This window comes from Papaver somniferum, chromosome 8 (assembly GCF_003573695.1).
Source record: "Papaver somniferum cultivar HN1 chromosome 8, ASM357369v1, whole genome shotgun sequence".
NCBI lineage: Eukaryota > Viridiplantae > Streptophyta > Magnoliopsida > Ranunculales > Papaveraceae > Papaver > Papaver somniferum.
Window position 1 is genome coordinate 118970079 of NC_039365.1, and position 23467 is coordinate 118993545.

Sequence of the window (23467 nt, forward strand, 5' to 3'; positions counted from 1 at the left end):
GTCCGCTATTGAAATAGCAAATTGCCGCTGGTGCCAGGCTCTTCCAAGACTGACGTGGAAAGGCAATTGTAAATAGCTCGGGAAGAACCATTAGATCCGGTGCTAAGGCAACAAAAATAAGAAAAAAGAAAAGAAAAGGAAAGCCAACACTTAGAGCTAAGCAAAACATGAGCATATGCTAGCACAACATTGCATCTTCGTGAAAATCAAGGGTGTTGGGTAGAAATATCATTCTCCTTTGATCGCGTGGATATTATTTTATTTCCTTCCTAATCGGAATTGCACCGAGTACTTTCCAAAATCACCTTGGTCCCTTGGTTATAAAAAGAGATATCACCTTGATATTTTCTTTCGTCTCAAAACCAATCATCGTTTCTTACGAGCTCTCCCTGCACCAAATCAAAAAGATCGCAGAATTTCTAGGGTTTGATTTTTCTCAACTCCTCAACTACCAAGGTTTGCCGAAATCTCAAATTAGGGTTTTTCTTTTTCAATTTCATTAATTGTTTTGTCTTCTTCGATTCATAACCCAATTTTTTAGGGTTTCGTCATTCAGTTTGGTGATACTGTGATTCCTACGGTTAGGGCTTCGAAACCTTTTCTTTGTTTCTTTTCTATTGTTCTTCGAATTGTTTTGTTTACCAGTTTTGATTTGATTAAAAAATGGCAGCAGGAAGACATGGGGGTTATCGTGATAATGAATTTAGGGATCGTGAATCTGATCTTAAAATTGGTGGGAAAAGGCAATTTCTTAGTTGTTCAGGTGAAGGATATGATCGTGATCAAAGAAGACGGAGTCAAATTCGGGGTGAAAGGGATAGGATATCTGTAAATTCGAAGATTGGGGGAGAAAGGGATAGGATTTCTACAAACTCGAGCAATTTGGGTATTAATGGGAAAATTGGGGTTCTTGATAATGGGGGTAACGATGCCGGAATTGGGGTTAAGAAGCGGAAGTTTTCTCCTATTTTGTGGGACAAAGAAGAGAAGAAGGAGGAGGTGGGTAATTCGATTAAAACTAGAGTTGTTCCTAAGAGTTCGAGGGTTTCCTCGGTATCTCCAGTAAAATCTGGATATAGAGAAGAGAAGGAGGTGATTAGAACTAGAGTTTATAAGAATTCTAGGGTTGTCTCGGTATCTCCAGTAAAATCTGGAGATAAAGAAGAGAAGGAGGTGAGTAATTTGAGAGAAAAGAGAGCTGTTTCTAAGAATTTTAGGGGTTCTCCTCCTGCAGTGAAATCTAGAGATGTACTCTTAGACAGGGTTTTGCAGGAACCTTCCATCAAAGTTAGCTGTTCTCATGCTGATTCTGTTGCATCACCTTATTCAGCTGGATCTACTGTAAAGGAAACACACTCAATGTCATATTCTCCATCTGCACCAGAGCAGCTTAGGAGTGATGATTGCGAACCTGGGGAAATAGAAGAAGAGGAGTTTGTTTCACGAAACATTTCGGTGTCACGGTGGGCGGACGTGAGGCTATCACCTGGAGAAAAGGACCCTACTCCAGAAGTTGGGGAATTCACAAGGGAAGGATCAGGAGCTAAATCATCGGGTTCTGATGAATGTTTGGCTGGGTCAGTTAGCAGTAGTGGTGACTACTCTGACCATCTGTTGGTTAACACAGACTTTGTAGATATCAATAAGGATGACATAAATAAAGATGGTAGTGCAAACTATTCTGATACTGACTCAGATGGGGAAATTTGTAGGGGTAAACACATAAAGAAGAATATAAATATGCTTGAAGAGTGTAGGAGTGTTCATGAGTTTGAGAGGCTCAATAGAATAGATGAAGGTACATACGGTGTTGTCTTTAGAGCTAGGGATAAGAAAACTGGAGAAGTTGTAGCCTTGAAGAAAGTAAAGATGGAGAAAGAAAGAGAAGGTTTTCCTATGACTGCTCTAAGGGAAATTAACATTCTTTTATCTACAGATCACCCATCAATTGTTGAGGTTAAGGAAGTTGTTATGGATGGCCTTGATAGTATTTTTATGGTTATGGAGTACATGGAGCATGACCTGAAGAGCATAATGGAGACAAAGAGACAGCCTTTTAGTCAGAGTGAAGTTAAATGTCTCATGTTGCAGTTGTTGGAGGGTGTTGAGTATCTTCATGATAATTGGGTACTTCACAGGGATTTGAAGACTTCTAATATTCTTATGAACAATCAGGGTGAGCTGAAGATCTGTGACTTTGGAATGTCTCGCCTATATGGAAGCCCATTGAAGCAATATACCCAACTGGTTGTTACTCTATGGTACAGGTGAGCTTGACACCATTTGTGTAATCCTGTTTTGTATTTCCATTCTTATATTGACTGATAAGATTGCAGTGTCTGATTTGATCATCCTTCTTTTCTTACAGAGCACCTGAGCTTTTATTAGGGGCAAAACAATACTCAACAGCAATTGATATGTGGTCGTTGGGTTGTATAATGGCTGAGCTATTATCCAAGGAACCCCTATTTAATGGAAAAACTGAAGTTGATCAGCTTGACAAGGTAGTTTTTGTTTCTAGAGTCTAGACCTTCTATTTTACGCTTCCATTTTTATTTGCTTGGATTTGGTCTAATCTGTCTGCCATGATTTCTCTTAATTGCAGATTTTCAAAACCCTTGGTACTCCAAGTGAGGCGATTTGGCCAGGTTTTTCTGAACTGCCCGGTGCCAAGGTCAAATTTGCCAAGCAACAGTAAGTAAAAGTTCTGTTAAAAAATTGGCCTTGTTTGCTGCTAATACCTCATGTTCTAATTGTTGCCCTTACTTTCCCAGATTTCCAGCTTTTGTGATCTTGGCAAACTTGCTGGATCAGCTTGGTGGCTGTTTTACTACATAAAACTCACGACCTATTTTCTAACTGCTAGCATGCTTCTTTCAGGTATAGCTTACTGCGCAAGAAATTCCCACCCACAGCTTTCACTGGATCACCAGTTCTTTCGGATGCTGGATTTGATTTGTTGAACCGGCTTTTAACATACGACCCTGCAAAGGTATGAACTTACCTGGCTGATACTGTTGATTTATATATGATCTGGCATTTTCGTCTTTGTTGTTTTTCTTCTTTTGCCAGTTGTGTTACTTGTGTACTAGTACTAATTTGGTCCCATTACTATTTATTGCAGAGGATTACTGCTGAAGAGGCTGTTAACCATGAGTGGTTTCGCGAGGTTCCTCTTCCCATGTCAAGAGATTTGATGCCAACCTTTCCAGCTCAACATGCACAAGACAGGTATTTTGATGACTTACCCTGGTTATCTGTTTATTATTTTCGTTTGTTAGAACAATTGAGTTTTGCTCATCTCAGGTAGTTTTTCATTTGAAATTGAAATTTTTGTTAATGTTAACTTAGGCGGGTAAGAAGAGTCATGAAGAGTCCAGATCCATTGGAGGAGCAGCGAAGAAGGGAGTTGCAACAGAAGAGATTAGGCACCAGTGGTCTTTTTGGCAGTGAGTTATAGCTGTATTCACGAAATGTACTCATTCCTGCTTGCATGCAAGGCATGTCATAAATACTTTATTTTTGGGGAATTACTGAATCTTGTGTGTATGTATTAGATTTAGATTTTGACCGCTTGACACTGTATAAATATCTTTCACTTAAATGCATAATCTGGGTGATTTTTCTGTTTATCTTTGCATTGTGTTTGCGAGACGCTGTTGGTGTGAACTGGAGGGGGGGTATTCTTTCCTTTACATTCCTGAAGAAGTTCAAGGGTGTTCCAGGTATTTTCAAATTTTAATCTTGTGGATGGCCAAAATAAGAGTATTTTCTATGTTTTGACCGTTTTAAGTGAGAAAGTAGTGAAAAAAGAAACAACACTTAAATCAAAAGAAGATGGAAAATATGACATTACTGTTTGTGTGGCGTCGAGTATTGTTTCAGTAGTACGGAGAAATTTAAGGATGTTATTTTTTGGATATTTTTCTTTATCTAGACAATGTATTCTTGCAGGATAATAACTGAAATGATTTTGCCACTGATCATAGCACCAACATGCAGGAGTTTGAGTTGGTTGTTTGTAATATTTTCAGGATATACCTTTTCATATACCTCTAGAATTATTGTAAGAATCAGCCCCCTACAAACCTTCCAAATGCGAACTCAAAAGTTTCTTATATTCCAATCTTTCAAGTTGTTAGTATTACATTCATTTTGTGCCAGAAGCCACTCATTTGCCCTCTTCCGTAGGTTTATTAACTAGAAGTTGCAAGATGTAAGGTGGGGTTGTTTAAGTACCTTATTTGGCTTTTTTTTTTTTTTAGAATTTAAGTACCTTACTGTTTGTAATGCAGTACTTTGTTCTCTTAATCTTAATGAAACAACTTATTTTTTGTTCTCTTTTATGCTCTGTTAGTATCAATACAAACATCGACATATTCTCTAGTTCTTTTGTACATCTGGAGTTATTTTGAATTTAAATCAATCATATTTTTTGTTCTCTTTTATGCTCTGATAGTATCAATACAAACATTGACATATTCTCGAGTTCTTTTGCACATCTGGAGTTATTTTGAATTTAAATCAATAAAAAGAGATGTATATACTCATTTGAGATGTATTTTCCACAACTATGCAGTTTAAGTTGTGGCTACTTCCAAGCATTACTTATTTGAGCATCACATAACTACCGACTAATTGAATGATCCAGATGTAAATTTTTGAAGCAAGTGCCTGAACATCAGTAACTTTTACTGCCAAGTGGTCAGTTCCCTATCATCATTCTTCCCCGCTGTGCATCTCTTTATATTACGGAGTATTTGTTTATCTAGACTGTTCGGATTTTTCTGCTCTGGTAATTAGCATGGTTCAGTTTGAGGAATTGGTAATGAATTTCTACCTCGGTGAAGATAGATAGTTTAGCTTTGTATCCCAGGCATGTATGGATCTGTATCTGAGGCAATCTAATAGAGACTTGATTTCTTTCGTTATTTGTTCCTCAGCAACTTCCCCAGTCCTTGATTTGGTAATCTAGAGACTTGTTCCTCATGTTAATTGCCTCAATGTCCATTGTATCATCCATCTTTCCTGGTCAGGTACATGCAAGTTTCCTGAAAACATTGTTAGAGCCAAATTTTCTACAAGAGAGCAGTTGGTGTAGATTTACTTTTTAAGCCCGTTTGAGGTTTATTTTTTATGCTTGTGTTCTTTGTTATTGTTAGGAACCCATGCTCTGTATTATGAGAAGTAATCCACTCCTTTAATGAAGAGGGAAGGTCAGAGGTTTGCATGTGCCAAAGGTGTACTTCTGTAGCTACATCAAATGATGCCCTTGACATGTCATCCTCGTTCATGAAGAAAGCAGTTGGTTTAGAATTATTTTTTAAGCCTGTTTGAATTTTATTTTTTAATGAAAAAGATTGGGGTATTCCCAGATTAAGTGGGGTATACCCATTTTATTCCCATCCAAACTACTGTGCCAAGGGGTGTCTAAAAGGTGTTAAAAGATCAAATTGCCCATACTAAAAAACAATGCCGATTAAAACATATTCAAAAAAATTTCAAAATCTTTCTTCAAAACTCTAACTATACATGATGAGATCAAAAAAAAAAAAAAAAACGAAGAGTCAAAACCGATCGAAAGTCGGGAAGGCTTTTTTTTTGTAGACCTTGCCGACTAAAATATAGTCGGCAGGGTACGAGGTTGAATACCGTGTCGACTTTTCATCTCTGAAATCAGTAGTTACAGGGTCGGCAGGGTATTCAACCTTATACCCTGCCGACTATATTTTAGTCGGCACGATATTCATCCTTATACCTTGCCGACTATAGTTTAGTCGGCAGGTTATGAAATTAATACCTTGCTGACTAATCATGCATTTGTAACACCTTTCTTTGTATGTCAAAAATATTATAGTCGGCAGGTTTTTTTTTGTCGACCTTGCCGACTATAAGGTAGCCGGCAAGGTAAAAAATCAATAAGATGCCGACTAGTGAAGCATTTACAACAGTCTCTTGTGTGTCAAAAAAAAAAAAGTCGGCATCTTCTTCATTCACCGACCTTGCCGGCCGGATAAAGTCGGCATGTTATTCATCCATAAACCTTGCCGGTCGGATATAGTCGGCATGTTCTTCATTCGTCGACCCTGCCGACTTTTCGTAGTTCAGAACTGAAAGTGTTGATTTCTTCTTTAATTTTGAGTATGATTTCATACATTAGCTTTGCAATCCCCTTTTTAGAAATGTTTGGGTAGTATATTTTCATTTTCGTTGCAAAAAGAAATTCTCAAAACAAATTTTTTTCATAAAAAATCTTCCCACATGAGTTCAATCAAAAACAAAATTTGATAACTTAAATTCATAAGTTTTAATATACTTAATTAATTTATTTAAACTCAATTAATTAACCTAATCAGAATTTTTAGTGTTAACAAAATAAGGGTATATTACCATTTAAAAAATACAAGGTTAAAGGGTAGCCTGTTTTACTTAAAAATGACCTGGCTTTTGTCTTATTAGATATACCCAATTAATTTGGGTATATCCCAATCAAACCCGGATTTCTTATGCTTGCGATCTTGGTTAGGAATCCATGCTCTGTATTGGGATTATTAGAGGTAATCCGAATGAAGGGGGAAATCCATAGGGAGAGCCGTCTTATAGACCAAGCCAGCTAGGCTGTTAGCCTAAATCTTTTTATTTTTGGGGCCCAAATAATTAATTGTTTTACTGCTTGTTATTCTTTGCTATCTAGGAAGTGCTGTTGCATAGTGGTCTACCACTGTTTTTGTTGATAGGCTATCCAGTTGCTTTACTAACCGTTTGTTTTGCAAACATTGCTTGCTGCTTTCCAGTTCCTTCTCGCCAGTACTCCTGTGCATATTTATGTAAAAACATTATAATTCATTGTATTAAACAACCTGGCATTTTTAGGGGCCATTCAAAAAGAATTAGGGGCTAACAATAAAACAAAAAAGATCATCCATACCTAAATTGTGTTTACCCCTTATCTCCCATATTTCGTAATGACAATTACCCTTCAATCTTCGGTAGTTTGAGTAGGATTCGGGTGATAAAAAAAAATTTGACGGTTTTTTTTTATTATTATTATTATTTTTTTTAATTTTTTTTTTCGAACTTTGGTACAACCATAATCGGTAATAAAGTGTGTTACTCCAACTTTCAAATGCAGATTGGTCCCAAAATGAGATTTTGCCAAAATCCTTTAATTTTCTACTTTGATACAACCATAATCGGTAGTAAAGTGTGTTACTTTAACTTCCGAATGTATATGAAACCCCAAAAATGATATTTTGCCAAAATCCTTTAATTTTCGAACTTTGGTGCAATCATAATCGGTAGTAAATTGTGTTACTTTAATCTCCGAATATATTCAATTTTCGAATTTTAGTACTACCATAATCGGTAGTAAATTTAACTTCCGAATGTATATTGTCCCCAAAATGAGATTTGCCAAAATCCTTTAATTTTCTACTTTGATACAACCATATCGGTAGTAAAGTGTGTTACTTTAACTTTCGAATGTATATTGGCCATAAAATGATATTTTGCCGAAATCCTTTAATTTTCGAACTTTGGTACAATCATAATCGGTAGTAATTGTGTTACTTTAATCTCCGAATATATTCAATTTTCGAATTTTAGTACTACCATAATCGGTAGTAAATTTAACTTCCAAATGTATATTGGCCCCAAAATGAGATTTTACCAAAATCATTTCATTTTCGAACTTTGGTACAACCATAATTAGTAGTAAAGTGTGTTATTTTAACTTCCAAATTTATATTGGCCCCAAAATGAGTTTTTGCCAAAATCCTTCAATTTTCGAACTTTAGTACCACCATAATCGGTAGTAAATTGTGTTACTTTAATCTACGAATATATTCAATTTTTGAATTTGTGGTGCTACCATAATCGGTAGTAAATTGTGTTAGTTTAACTTCCAAATGTATATTGGCCCCAAAATGAGTTTTTGCCAAAATCCTTCAATTTTCGAATTTTTGTACTGCCATAATCGGTAGTAAATTATGTTCATTATCTACCGATTGTGTTTAATTTTAGTACATAAAATTTGAAGCAGTAGCAGGAACACAATCGGTAGATAACAATCAATTTATCTACCGATTATGGTCGATGTTCTTTAGAAATGAAGAACATCAACCATAATCGGTAGATAAACTGATTGTTATCTTCCGGTTATGTTCCTGCTACTGCAAATCTTAGAAAATTTTCGATCAAATTTCTGATTTCAAACAATCAAATCATAATTTTGGATCACAATTACTATCATTTGTCTGTTTTGTTTGTTTAACTCGTTTTTTTTTTTTTTTTGATGTTCTAAGTTAAAGGTTAATGAATTTTGGGTTTTAAGTTTAAACAATCGATCATAAAATTTGTTTCATCGACGATCTTGGGTTTCAATCAAAATTAAAACAATGAAAAAAAAATCAATGGTAGAAAAGAAAAGAAGAAGAGGAATGATATGATTATGAAAATAAAGGATATATGTTTAGATTTAGTATAAAGGTGAAGGATAATATAGACAATTTCAATGTTTTTAAGATACCCCTTAACCCTCTTCAATGGGTGGGAATAAAAGAGTGGCCCCTAATTTTTTTTGAGTGGCCCCTAAAAATGCTAGATTAAGCAATTGTTATCCAACTAATTTAAGCATCTTCCTCCGTAAATCAATGCAATGAATATCGCCATTACTTCCGTACATTGTAATGTGAAAACATTAAGATTCACTGTATTAAACAAATCCTAATGAACTTATTCCGATATTTTCCTTTGTAGTAAACTAACAAACTTCAAAATCAATTTACAAATACAACTATAGCTTACCTGCGTTCCAACCTTTTCAACAATCTAATATTTCTTCATTCTACCAACTCAATCTCAGTTCAACTTATTCTGTCATCTCAGACAAAAATACATACATACAAATCTGATGAATATCACGATACCACTAGCATAAGATTAAATTTTAATCAAATCCTATTATATTTCTGAAGCATATACGATTTGCCAGTGCCATCTTGGGGCGCGGTAGGAGTATTATGGTAGGAAATTTTTTGTTTTTTTTGATTATCGCATGACTTTTTAAGTTTGAGTCTAAGTAGACTTTTGTCCGTTCATTGGTGCTTTGACGGCAATAAGCATGGCCCATGCTTCCGCCCTTAAAACCATGTTACAATTAATGGAAAAAAAATATATTATAACAAAATTTGTTAAATTAAAAGACACCAAGACATCAAGTCTCGATTCTTTAAAATCAAGATCCCTTTCTCATAGTAGAACCTGGTCCAGATCAAAAATACTAATTGGATTATGATAATGATAGACCATGATAATTGATGGGTACTAACAAGAAGTAATCTAGTAGAAATAGGAAAATAGTTTTATATTTATCCGAGATAATCTGCATGGTTAAAGAAAAATACAATGTTATTATAGAGTTTATTATGGAGTTTTTAGAAAATAACAGGTCAATCCATCAGGATTTGGATGGATCGATTATTATAATTAGGGCTTGTCTTTGATAAGGAAAACGACTTAAGGAACTCGAGAGTTTTTTTGTAAAGGACAATAAAAGAAATTGTATATTTGTTAAAAGATTAAAAAAAATATTAGCATTATCACAAATATTATTTTTGTAACTGATTTTTGCTACCAGGATAATGATTTCCCATTATGTAGATAGTGGAAGCACTAAAAACAAATTTCTCTTGTTGTCGAACCGCTACATGATAGGGATACATTAGTGTTGATGTTTATAGTTTAAGTTTGGGCGACTGTTAATGTCATAATTAATATGAATTAAAACTAAATCTGACGTAAAAATAAGAATTGATTTTGATTTAGATTTTGACTCAACACCGTCTACTCTATTTTATTCATGTGATTTTGAAATTATTGAAGAAATATTAGATTTTTTTGTCGTTTGTTACTTAGATTTTATTCAGAAAATCTTTGTCCAGGTTGGAGTTTAGTACTTGAGCCATACATTGACTATTTCTGAATAATTGAATGTTCTAAAAATAATATAAAATAAATATCGATCCTAATAACGATTTCTTTTTAATTAAATTAATTAGACATTTTATAAAGACTTAAATATTTAAAAAATTTGAGTACAAGATCAGTAGATCCATCTAATATAGAGTTATGCATTTTACTCCTAATATTAGATTTATCTACGTGATTTTTTTGCGTAATGCAACGAGGAAAATTTATGACCAGTTAAGATTACAAACATAATGTTTTGTTTGCTTATCTAAGGCATCTACTACATCATTGCCTTATCTAAAAACAAAAGAAATCCTAGAAAATTTAAATACAAAGATGTTATCTTATTTGCTTCTTCCAAAGTGGCTTTTCTTTTGTAAGAGAGACATTTTTCGCCCATTCAAAAACTAGATCAAGTTCTTATAGTCTCCTTCTATGATGAAATTGAGCATATGTTCCTCCTTATCTCATTGTGCTTCCTACAACAGTCCTAGAGCTTCTGCTTTTTCAGGAGTTGCTTCTAATTTTGGTCTTGCCTCGGCTCTTTCAAAACTACGTGCATCATTCCTAAAGATTAATGGAAAATCCAAACACATACCTTTAGTGATCCATGTTGTATCTACAATAATTTTATGAGTCGCTTGATTAAATAATAGAGTCAACTTTGTTTAGATTAGACTAGAAAGTCTAGGAATGTTGAGATATACAAGTATTACTCCGCAGACCTGAAGAATGAGAAGAAGTAACGACTACAACGACGACATCATCCTTTTCTACTTGAGGTTAGTAATATTGACTTGAACTTGTTTCAATTCCTAACATATCTTTCAAGTCATGCTATATTGAAAACATAACATGCGAAGCTGTATATACTGTATATATTGTATATATTGTATATTATACTCTAGTGGAGAGACATGATCATAACAGTATGATCATAGTATTAAGGAATTAGACTACGAAGTATAACGCTTATCTTTTGAACTTCGTAGATATGACATCGACATAATTTTGTATATATTTTTATGATTATGTATATGGGTGTATGGTGAAGATTTCATCATAGGAAACAATGTTTCACATTTGTTTAAAGGAAGTATGTTCGTGAACTTGTTTCATGAATCGAAAGGGAAATCAATGGATTTATTGGCCTGTCTATTCATTGCATATTCTTTTGAAGACCAATATGTGTGAGTTGGTAGAACCGATCTTAACTCAGGTTACGCATCTTGGTATAAAATATCAAAATACCTAGACTTATGATTTGGTATGACCGATCCAGGTAATTGGTGTAACCGATCCTAAGTAATCACCATGAGATGGTATGATCGATCCTTGTAATTGGTGTGACCGATTCTGATAATTGGTGTGACCGATCATAAGTGGTTGTGTGACCGATCCTTGTAATTGGTATGAACTATCCTAGTGATTGGTGTGACCGATCACAAGTAGATACCATGTATAAGTAGGACCGATCCTAGTGATCGGTATAACCGATCTGAACCCATGTATGTGACTTGGTAGGACCGATCACAACTAACCATTGTGAATTGGTATGACCGACCACAACTAACCATTGTGACTTGGTATGACCGACCACATAGTAGTCTTGGAAGTCTGGTAGAACCAATTCTAAACTTGTTTGGAAGTGTGGTAGAACCGATTCCAAGATGCAAATCCATGTATATACGGAATAAGGATTTGCAGTGAAAAGATGTCAAGATACTTTCAACACGTGCAGTAAATCTTATCATTTATTGTTCAAAGATATCCCTTGGTACTCAAGGTGATCCTGTGCCGAAATAAATTAAGAATCTTTTAATTAAGATTTTTGGTTCTATATGCTTTAATTACCAGCAATTAATGCATAACTCTAGAGAATAAAAATTAGTAATGTGCATTTACTAATTGGAGATTTTCTATGATAGGTTTCGGAGAATATTGGACCAACATAATTGGAATTAGGAAAACCGAATTTGGGAATTCATTGCATATCTTAAGAATATTTTCGGTTTTGGAAATTCCTTAGTGTCCAAACATCCTTGGTCTATAAACACCTAAGTTTTCATTTCTAGCAAACTATCCTAAGAGCCAGGAAAACTTCATTTCTTTTTGTTTGTGGTGGAGCTGTCTATTCGTAGAGGAAAGTATCCTAATTAGGTGAAATATCTTACGACCGCTCGTTTAAAAACTTCAGTGGAATCAAGAAGCTCTACGAGTACCGTTGGTGGGAAACTAGATAATTGCAGTGTTACTAGTTTTCGATTTGATTTGATTGACTAACGGTTGTCGGAACTTTGATTGCACCTAGTTTGTTTATTCTTAAGAATCTTCTCTTCTGATATAAGATTCACTCAGACTAGATCAAAGTATCGACGTGATCTTTAGAACTGTTTTTAGATCTAAAGACATCTTGTGATGATCAATTGTTAACAGACTCCGTTCTGTGTGTGATTGATCACAAGAGGATTCAAGTGTTTTTGTGCAGGTATTTGAAGGCAGTAGAAGATTTGAAGACGAAGAAAAATTCTTAATAGATTTCGTATCTTTGGGATTTAGTGCACAAACCTTGATCGGCCTGGGATCCAACTAGAGTCAGTTTATCTTTGATATATATGATTGATTAGTTGCGTGAAATCGACATTCTCTATATTTCTCTTTGACATTTATAACGATTGAGTGCGAATCTAAACTTGACTATTTCGGTAGTTATTAGATAGATTGATCTAACCAAAAAAAGAAGTTTATTAGATTAAACATAAGAGCCTTTGTCAACGACTCATTTTATCTTTATCAAGATTAATTAGAGTGGTTACCAAACAGATTATTTGTTTGGAATACAATCCAAAGGACTTACTATTCATGTGCGTGACTCTAGAAGTGGAAGGCGTAGGGATACTGAGGGAACTAAGTAGCTAGGGGTAGTTTGCTTGGTCTCAACTATACAAAGTTGGTATTTGATTTTGTATAACGTCTTAACTCTGAGAGTATTCAAAACTGGACTAGGTCCCGGGGTTTTTCTGCATTTGCAGTTTCCTCGTTAACAAAATCTTGATGTGTTTTTTACTTTGTTTTCCGCATAATAATTGTTATTATAATTAAGTAAAATACACAAGTACGTTAACTCTGTATACTTGATATTGATCCTATAGAGTTGTGGTTTTTCCGAACCTATTATCTAGTACACACTTTGTTGTCGTATCGTCTCGATCTTCTATCCATAGTCAATCACACAAGTGACCTTGTTGTTGTATTATATCGATCTCGTATCCATAGAGGACCACACGAAGTGTGAACTGAATTATCGTATTGTCTCGGCTGTGTCCATAGACGATCACATTCGGTAGAGGACTTATAGGTTGGAATAAAAAGATTGTGGTGTATTTGGGTGCCCTTGTTTTTTCAAAAGTAGATACATCCATCCTTGTTTGTTGGATACAACTTGATTGATTCTTGGATATTGATCTTTGAAATCGTCCAAGTACTCTCACACGTAAATCAGTTCACGGACTTGTCTTTGTAAACTTTATGATTATCAGAAAAAGAGATATAAATCTAAATATTATTCCTTGATTGAGATTCATTAAGTTTAACTCTCGAAATTGTATTTAAGTTTGTCCATACAGGTTGCCTAAGAAAAAGTTGGTGGTGTATTTTGGTACCCCCGCATTTTCAATTGGTATCAGAACGAGCAAAACGAAAAACCTAACAAGTTTAATTTGTGTTTGTTTGATCCTGAAAGTATATTCTTATGGGAAGCTCTTTTTGTCTACATGTAACGTACATCATAATTCCTTAAAGATTCTTCAGAGTTTATTTTCCTCAAGACCTTTTGTCTCACAGGATGCTCTCGATTCATTCAAGATTTCCAATATTTTGATTGATAGTAAATAATCAATAGGAAAAAAAATAAAGAATCCTCAGTTAAGGTGAAAAACAAGAAACGTCATGTTAAGGTAATAAGCTATGATGTCTTAAAAGATTGTTAAACAGTCTTTTTAAGGAATGCAACAGAAGAGGGTATATAAACGAATATCTGTTTCTAGATTTTGGAAAGACTTTTAAGTTCTTGGAGCACATTGCATTGATCTTGAATAAGGAGATTCCCTCCCAATTTTCAGTCTCTAATAGAACTTGTTATCAGTGTGGAAAACTATGGCATGTCAAAGAAACTTGCACTTCTGCAACAGTTTTGACTACTCCTGATGGTTACGGAATATCATCTCTTGATCACCTTGAGGATGAAGAAACATAACTGGAAGACTGTTATGCCAAAATGGTTTGTGAGCATTTTGCTCATCCAACCTCTTGTTAACAAGATCTTGGCATCACCCCATCATGTAATTCTAGATATGGGGAAAGAAGTAGTATCAGTTTGTTTCAGTTTGTACTAATTTTGAGTTTTGTGACATATCTATCAAGTTTCTGAGATCCTGATAACTTGGTAATTGACTCTGGATAAAGGAGTGATCTTTTTAATCAACCTTGATCAAAGTAAAACATCACATATAGTTGAGCTAGCTCCAATTTCATGGTGTTGTAAGGTCAGAAAAAATTACAACACTTTTAATCCTGTGAATATCAATATCTCTTGTGCTCTGAAACTCTTTCATTGAGCTAAGAATAAGATTAACCGTCTTGTTATATTGATATAATAAAATGTCAGTTATTAGATTTTGTCTGGAAATCATAAATTGATATGATTATGTACATCAAACGGAATATGTTTGTTTCTGTTAAATTCATGGATTTCCGCACTCAAACCGGTAAAATCCCATTAGGGTGTATTTAAAGGAGTACGCGTACTCCTCTTCCTCTCATTACAAGAAAATTGGACTTTAGCGACTACTAGGATTCAGTTGGTAGAGGGCCATTTCGAGTGGCTGGAGCTCTATAACATCCGACATGGCAATCGATATGCTATGTGGGTGAAGCCTTATTTGCTAAATATGTGTACCAACCATCTTGCTGGAACAAATATCTATCGACTACAATGAAGCGACTTAAGTCCTAGCTAGCGCAATATTCCGGTAATTACGGACTATCGTTGGTAGAGTACGTAAAGGTTCGTTGCTGAAATATTTAACCCTCGAAATAGTTTGTTGCTGAAGAGTTATATATTGTTGGTAGAGGTGTTTAATTATAAAATGTCGTCAACATCTGAAGCATTTGACCCACTGAATTTTAGTTGTTGCAGGTGTCGGTCGAGGATTATAACTACTACATATTCCACCGTAGAAGAGTTTCTTCCACTGAATTTTAGTTTCTCAAGAATTTAAGCTTCTATACTGTCGGTAGGATTAGAATTTCAGCCTCTCATTTTTCAGTCGGTTGAAGGGTGTAACCACCCTTTTCCAGCTGGTCAAGCTCTCTAACCGTTGTTTCTTCAGTTGGTTCAAGGGTGTAACCGCCTTCTCATAGGATGGTCAAGGTGTCTAACCGTTGTTTCTTCAGTTGGTTCAACGAGCTGGTCAAGGTCTCTAACCACTGATACTTCAGTTGGTTCTAGGGTCTGGTCAAGGTGTCTACGCACCAGGTTTGTGGTTGGTTGACGACGTTGATGAAAAACTCTTCCCGCGTAAGATCCAGTTGTTTGAGGTGTTTTGTGTTGTTGGCTAAAGGTTTCACTAATTGCGAAGTCTGTTAATTAAGGTTTGAGGGATTTGCTGTTAAACTACCAGCAATTTTGTCACTGGTTAAAAAGAGGAATATGACTTCAGGGGCTTTCAGCGCAGTAAGCTAGCCTTCTGTTAATAAATTAATCATGTAATTTCAGAACATGAATATATAAAAGATAACATAGAAATAGTTTAATTAGAAATTCCACATATCAGTAGTATCCAAAATATTTCTCAAAGATACTTTCATCCTAGCATTGTCGAAAGAGCTAGACATTTACATCCCAAAATATGACTCCAACGAACTTTACATCCCCAAAATATGACTTCACAAGATAAAGCTAGACTTCATAACTAGACTTTACATCAAGACTTCATCCCAAAATATGATATATGACTTCTACACATATACTTTATATCCCAAAAAAACTTCAATCCCTAACCGTAAGTTCTATGTCTGATAATGTATTTTGTCAACCACATTCATATGAAAACAAGAACGATTAAGTGAGTATACTTACACTGGCATCCACGAGCTGGTCAATCAAAAAGTTGATCCTCCTCCATGTACTCATCATCCTCCATGTTACCTTCCTCATTCACAAGTTCTCATCAACATCTCCCCTGTCCACATCTTCATAAACACCTTCCTCTTCCTCATCTAGTGCATCTTCTAGTAAGGGCTCACGACCCAAACTCACAAAAACCTGGTTTAAGAGCTGCATCACTTTAGTACCTCTATTTTGAGACTGTTTCTTCAATCGTTCAATCCATTTCTTGTCTTTCTCTTTCAGAGTTAGCTGCATCCAGCTTTTGATGCATTTCAGCCAGTTGTTCCTCAGTTTTTGAATAATAACACACATAACTGTCCTTATCACGACGCTTTTTTCTGCCAGAACTCGACGAATGAAGGTTTGCGTGATATATGTCTTCCAATGACATGTCAAGTTATCCTCTTTCCACTTGCTCTTTCATTGCTTTCATTTTTCCCTACCATCAGTCATCAACTAAATCAATCACCAAACATCAAAACAACTAATGGACCAACATGTACATACTAAAGATCCAAATATACTGAAATTCAGAAGATTCAAACACTAATTCAGTCCCTATACACATTTCTCAGAGCAAACCCACGAATTTCTCGTGCAAATTTTAGGGTACATTTTGCAAAAAACTTGAATTCATCTGCAAGCCCATGTTTCGCAGATGTTCTGCAATTAGATTATTCTGCAATCGGTCTAGTGCATGAATCATTTCCTATACGCAATTCAAGTAATAGTCTTCCACAGGTGAGAGTCCTATAATATAAAAAGAAATCCAAGTTCACCCGTGGTACGACAAATATTGCATGGACAATACAGACTATCACTGCTCTAAATCATACTTTCTATCATAACAATCAATATTTATTCTACAAGAACATAAAACTATACCTTAATATTTTCACAAGTGGGATCGGTAGACTTCTTAAACTTATGGGTCACGTCAAACATCATAATTGGATCAGTGGGTTCTCCGTTCAACACCTATAAAACATAACATAAGATAAGTACATCATGAAACACATAATACAAACTATGGGAACATAAACAATTACTTGGCTAAAAGAAAAGGAACGCAGACAGTTGAAGATGATAAGTTTACCCTGCTATAAATTGACTGAGCAAAACTCGTCGGACCATTAGAATGCTTCAGGACTTGACTATTTCTGGCTTTGATTGCTTGATCGGATTTAGACTGTTACTTCAATAAAAAAATTCCAAGTTAATTAAGCAGTTTTAGACTTTATAAAATAATGAAATCTTAACTAGATACGATATTTACCTGAAATTGCTCATCTTTGAACACGTCACACATAGCTTTCCAGTCCTCAATATTAGTGCAGTCCTTGGGCGGGTTCGCCAGTGCCTTGTCATAATCCTTGCCACATTCCAACCAATGTAGTTAATATCAGGTATCGGTTTATCTCGGCCTGGACCGATACACTGGTACGACTTTATATCGGGGATATTATCGTTCAAATATCGGTATGATATCGATTCCAAATTTAGAGACTATAATTTTACAGCTACCATCAATTTTATCAAAAACACAAGAGTAATTTCAATAACTTTAAAATTTACTACCTAAAATGATAAATAAACAAGATCAAACTAGAAAGAGGAGAGTAACTTCAACAACTTTAAAGTTTACTGCCTAAAATGGTAATTAAACAAGTACAAAGTTCAAACTAGAAACAAAAGAGTAACTTCAACAACTTTAAAGTTTACTACCTAAAATGGTAATTAAACAAGGATATTACAATCTTATTCAAAACCATACGAGCCACTATAGATATCATTATCTTCAGTAACTCCATTAGCTCCGTCAAGTAGTCCATAATCAGTTTCTAACATCAATTGATCAGTATCATATCCATCATACTCAGAGTCGGTTGGGTAAGTAGACTTACTTCGAGAGCTACATGCACCTATACTACCAACTGGTCTACTTTCTTCACCAAGAATATCTTGCAAATCATCCAAAGTTCCATCAAGAATATCTTGAAATATCCCCGATATATCGCCCGATATTGACTATATTGGACGATATTATCACCAAGATATCGTATCGCCGATACAATGCTTATCCTACCGCTCCAAAGCCGATATCCGAAATATCCCCGACATATCGCCCGATAGGCCGATATTGACTACATTGATTCCAACCTGTAATGTGCACTCAATCCAGATCTGTATCCATTGTATAATATCCTCATTTTATCCCTTAACAACTTTTCCGTTAAGGCATCATCAGGCACAAGTTTGAAGTGATCCTACATAATCAAGAAGTTTATTGTTATGATATCAAATCAACACTTCAAAAACAGAAAAGAAGAAAGACGGAAAATAACATATGTTGTTTTATTACCCTCACAAGTGTAACCACCCTCTGGACATTCTCTTCAGGCACGTCTTTGAAGAAACGCGCTGTAAGGAGGGGGAAGTTCTCCCGCTGTCTTACCCACATACCAATAGACAAGAATTACATGGTTACTATCACCGTACTTCTTTCTTTTACAAAGCTCAGGCAGGCTAGTTGGACCCCTGGGAGCTGTTCAAATTCATCATTCCCGAAATCAGATAATAATCAACTAAGAAGATGAATAGTTAAGATACAATAGACACGAAGTAAAGTTACATACTGTAAGGAAATAATAAAGATAAAATAGAAATGAAGCAGAATTACATACTATAAGGCCTTCTGCTTCTGGTAGCAACTTCATCTCCTTGGTTGGACTGGTCATGGCTATTTGATGCCCCTTGCGATGGATGTCTACTGTGGTGTTGCCTAGTGTCGAGTCCCAAGTTGTTAGGTAGTGAATTGCACCGAGGTCTAGAGATCGATGGGCTAGACAATTGGTCTTCTTCATGTAGTTGTCCAGCTGCATTTTCACCTGTAGGTAACTGTTGCGAACTGCACAAGGATCTAGAGAGTGAGGGAGTATGTTGGTTTACATCAGGTGACTGCCCCCTTCTGTCATGTACAGCTTCCTTGTTTCGCATGACACTTGAAGCATTGTCCCCTTCCAGTATTAAGGAACGTTTCACATGATTCTGCGTTTGAGGTGCGTTTAGAGCTACCCGTCGGTTTGATGGAAGAGATAACGGTGTAGCAGCTATTCCAAGTCGTCGTTGGGAGTATCAAATTGGAGTACTGCCATTTGCTTGCTCCCTTGGAAGATCTACTCCATGCAAATTTGCTGTTTTTCTCTCTTGCGAATTAATTTCCCTTGATCCTGCAATTAGCCACTTACATAATTTAGCACATCAACATAAAGTAACTGAGATAAGGTGAAACAAATGTATATTCAATTACCGTTTGCTGGACCAGAACTTTGTGATAATCCCCCTCTAGCTCTTCCTAATGTAAACACTATAGAAAAAACAAAAATGAATAAGTGACTACAACATAAACAAGAACAGATGAATGAAACACTTATCCATTTTCACTTCTTGTGTTCCATACAACGATACACGAAACCCCAAATTATTTTTGAACAAAGTAGAACAGAAAATGTGGAAAACAAATGTAAATATATATTTCATTACGTTGGTTGATGGCTTCTGTCTTGCCATTGGACTTATCTCTGGCACAGAATTGTGCAAGGGATCCACTCGCCCGCTAGATCTTTGTGATAATCCTCCTCTATGTCTTCTCATCGTAATGACTACAGCAAAAAAAACATTGAAATTAAACAGAGAAAAAGTTATCAAACCATTTAAACTGATCAAATTAAAGAAAAATATCAAAGTGAGTCATTGGAATATGGAACTTTGACAACTTCTAATTCGCAAATACTGAAAGAAATGCTTTACACACTTGATTCAACATAATGGGCAACTTAAGCATCTAACTTGATATGGATGAAGCCACTTTACTGTCTAAATGTTAACCCAAATACAAGTTTAATGTGGAAAGGGATATACCATGGGGAGGGTCTTACAAGGATGCAAGCTAATGGTACGACAGCAGAGGTTAATGACATAGAGATGGAGGATGATTGTCGTGGGGTGATAGATGATTTCATGGCAGCTGAAGAAGATCCAACCTTGGGGGCTTCTCATTTTTACCAGTTGTTGAAGGATGCCGAGGAACCACTTTATGAAGGATGTAAGAATTATTCAAGGTTGTCCGTCACTGTGCACTTACTTCACATCAAGAGTCGTGGTGGATTGGGCAATAGGTGGTTTGACGTGCTGTTGAAGCACCTGATTAAGGCCTTTCCAAATGCTTTATTACCAAAGAATCATTACGAGGCTAACAAAAGCATAAGGAAGCTAGGTCTTAGCTATGAGAGAATCCATGCTTGCAAGAACCATTGTATCTTATTTTGGAAAGTGCACTCTCAAAGAAATCGCTGTCCGACATGTGATGCTTCTAGATGGAAAAATGATAACAAGACTGCAGACAACGACTCGGATAGTGCACCACGAAAAGGTAGAATTCCTGTAAAGACACTTCTGTACTTTCCCTTGAAGAAAAGAATTCAGAGATCTTTTCTGTCTTCAAAGACCGTTCCCATATTACATGCAATCACACGAAACGTATCAACGATGATAAAGTTATGAGGCATCTAGCTGATTCAGAAACATGGAAAAGTTTTGATATTCAGCACTGTTAAGGATCGAGAGGAGAGCATAAACGCGCGGAAATAATAAAAGACTACATTGATAATAATTCGGTGTATCTTTCTCGTTAATTCTTCAAGCTATTTATACAATCACAAGACTTGATACTCAAGACACAAGACTTGGTTCTCAAGACATCCAATTCCTAATATAACTCAAAATAAACTAAAATATATCTCCTAATTATAGTCTCATATTATATTTTCTAATACCCTCCCTCAAGATGGAGCATGGAAATCACGAATGCCCATCTTGGACAAAAGAAATTTAAATTGAGCTTTTCTAATGCTCTTCCAAAAATATCTTCCAATCACAGTTTAAGGACGTTTCGGTCCCCTTCGTAGTTTAAGGACGTTTCGGTCCCATCTTCGTAGTTTAAGGACGTTTCGGTCCCATCTTCGTAAGGACGTTGCGGTCCATCTTTGTAGTTTAAGGACATTACGGTCCCCTCTTCTTAGTTTAGGGACGTTGCGGTCTTCTTCGTTTCTTCGGTAGAATACTTCTCGTACTCTTGGTTTCTTTTCTTCAATAGAATACTTTTCGTACTCTCTCGACAATTCATAGGATTTTAACCTACTATTGTTGTTTTTTATCTTATCACCTCTTGGTGATTTTTTTTTTCCGCACAACCTTGTTGTCTCTTCTTCTCTTCTTCTCTTGTTCCAGTCACGCTCTTGTTGCGAAAACCGTCACACTTCTTTGTTTTCAATATTTTATTACAATCTTTTCTTGTCTTGTTTCTTTCTTCCTTCTTCAACGTTGTTGTTGTTTCTCCTACTCTTCAGCGTAGACTACTTTCAGTCAAGCTTCTGTTTGCAAACCATTCAGGCATTTAAACAAACCACTTATGTGCATATCACAAACTACAAGGAATGAAAGAGTTTGGTTTGGTTTCTCACTCTTGCCACATCTTCTTCCCTGCAAATTTGATTTCATTCACACTCATAACATTCATTCAATTCAACAGAAACACCATAATCTTCTAATTCATCTCAAACTCGTCGAGCACCTTTTTAATCTCCATTAACATCATCTCTTCTTAGTCACCAACGTCAGACCATGGATGGATAACCATCCAACACCATCACTTCAATCACCAAATTATGGCAACATGTTCCTCAATCTCCTCCATCCGTGCTTCTCTCAACGTTGTTTCTAACAACTCGAGCAGTCACAGCCTGCCACCTCCGGCAAACAGCGACATAACTGTCATCTGTTCTTCTTCATTCAATCCTCGGTTTCCTTCGCAGTCAACTTTTAGCTCAATCCATCTTCACAGAGTCCCGTACTTCACCATCTCTCTTATCACCGAGAATCCCCAGCAATATTTCCTCTCAAACTCCAGCAGCAACATACGTCTTATTCGTCATCACTGCCCAGCACAAATTCGTGCTATCCAGTTGATAATACCCATTGCCAGACTCCACAACTAATCATCCCGGAACTGACAGAAACTCAACCCACTACAACACTCTTCATCTTGTTAACTTCACAGCAAGTTTTGACTTGTTTAAACACGACCACACATCCTTCATCAATAAACTCACTAGGGTTCTTCTCTGCATTCTCAAAACGGATTCGAACCCCATGAATCACCATCAGTCATCGTGAATTTCTTTGTATCACACGGCAACACCAGTTCTTCTTCACTGGTTTGATTAAACGAAACTCACATAAAGCTCCAACTTATTCTTATGCCGGTTCAACAAACAAACCATTCTTATGCCGTTTGTTTCCTTCAAACCTGACTACGGAACATGGAAGCGCCAACCAATTTTTATTCTTCGTTCTTCACAACCCAAATTCTTGAGTCTTTTCTTTATCTCTTCCAAGTTCTCCTTGAAATCATCATCTTCAGCACTGGACCTTCTGATATCAGCATCCGTCTCCCTTCTTCATCTTTCATCGGCATAATTCTGTTCTTTTCATGAAACACCAAGCTCGTCTGCCATAATGACCTCTTCATCAACAACAAAAAACATCTCCACTATTCATCTGTTTTAGTTCAATCCTTGATTTTTTCAGAGAACCCTAGTCCTTCGCAACCAGCAGTCACGATTTTTTTTTAATTTTTTTTCTTCCAGCAGCAGTATCTCGTCTGCCATGTTTTCTCGGCATCAATAACATGCCCTAAACTCGATTTTCACCATGAATACAACCGACATCAAACTTCTCCTTCACCTGACTTCTCGCTTCAAACTTGTCACAATAATCATCATAATATTGCGCAACTATTTTTTGGTCTTCTTTCTCCTTCTTATCGCAACTTCTCTTCCTCTCCTCTCTACTTTTCACCTTGATTTGATACCATGTTAAAGTCTGCGGGCATCCAACTCAAAACCAATTGGTAATGAGTGGAGCGGCCCTTTGATATTATATTTTCAGTTCATTATGCGGAAACTAGTGATGTGGGACTATTGTCCTTTCACACCCTCCCTCACGTGTAAGGCCAGTCATTCGGCCTAACATGTGGACCTACGCACGTGTGGGTCATGGGTGTGCAGGTGACATTCGGTCACGGTCCACCCCACGTACAGGTCATACGAGTGACCAGTCATTCGGTCACGGGTGCACATGTGACCAGTCATTCGGTCACGGGCGCACATGTGACCAGTCATTCAGTCACGGTGGCCACTAATTCGGCCTACACCCCGCGTACGAGCCTAGCTTTGATATCATGTTAAGGATCGAGCAAGAGAGAGGAGA

At 36.1% G+C, this 23467-nt stretch overlaps 1 protein-coding gene and 1 long non-coding RNA gene across 5 annotated transcripts; one reads left to right on the top strand and one right to left on the bottom strand.

The window, feature by feature from the left end:
- Positions 1–341: 341 nt before the first annotated feature.
- LOC113302774 (cyclin-dependent kinase G-2-like) lies at positions 342–5374 on the top strand. 4 transcript variants are annotated; one of them, XM_026551722.1, is made up of 8 exons: positions 343–2267; positions 2369–2504; positions 2606–2694; positions 2881–2992; positions 3125–3231; positions 3352–3725; positions 4580–5036; positions 5163–5374. In XM_026551722.1, the coding sequence occupies exons 1-6, from the start codon at positions 664–666 to the stop codon at positions 3458–3460; spliced, it is 2157 nt and encodes a 718-aa protein (XP_026407507.1). In that variant the 5' UTR covers positions 343–663; the 3' UTR covers positions 3461–3725; positions 4580–5036; positions 5163–5374. The 4 variants fall into 4 exon arrangements, with proteins under 4 accessions (XP_026407509.1, XP_026407507.1, XP_026407506.1 ...); XM_026551721.1 differs by having other exon boundaries at positions 4580–5232; XM_026551723.1 differs by having other exon boundaries at positions 4652–5232.
- A 13712-nt stretch (positions 5375–19086) lies between these two features.
- LOC113302230 lies at positions 19087–19798 on the bottom strand. The gene is made up of 3 exons (XR_003336710.1): positions 19682–19798; positions 19449–19505; positions 19087–19368 (listed from the first exon to the last, which is right to left on the bottom strand). It is a non-coding gene; the product is annotated as an uncharacterized LOC113302230 (long non-coding RNA).
- Positions 19799–23467: the final 3669 nt, after the last annotated feature.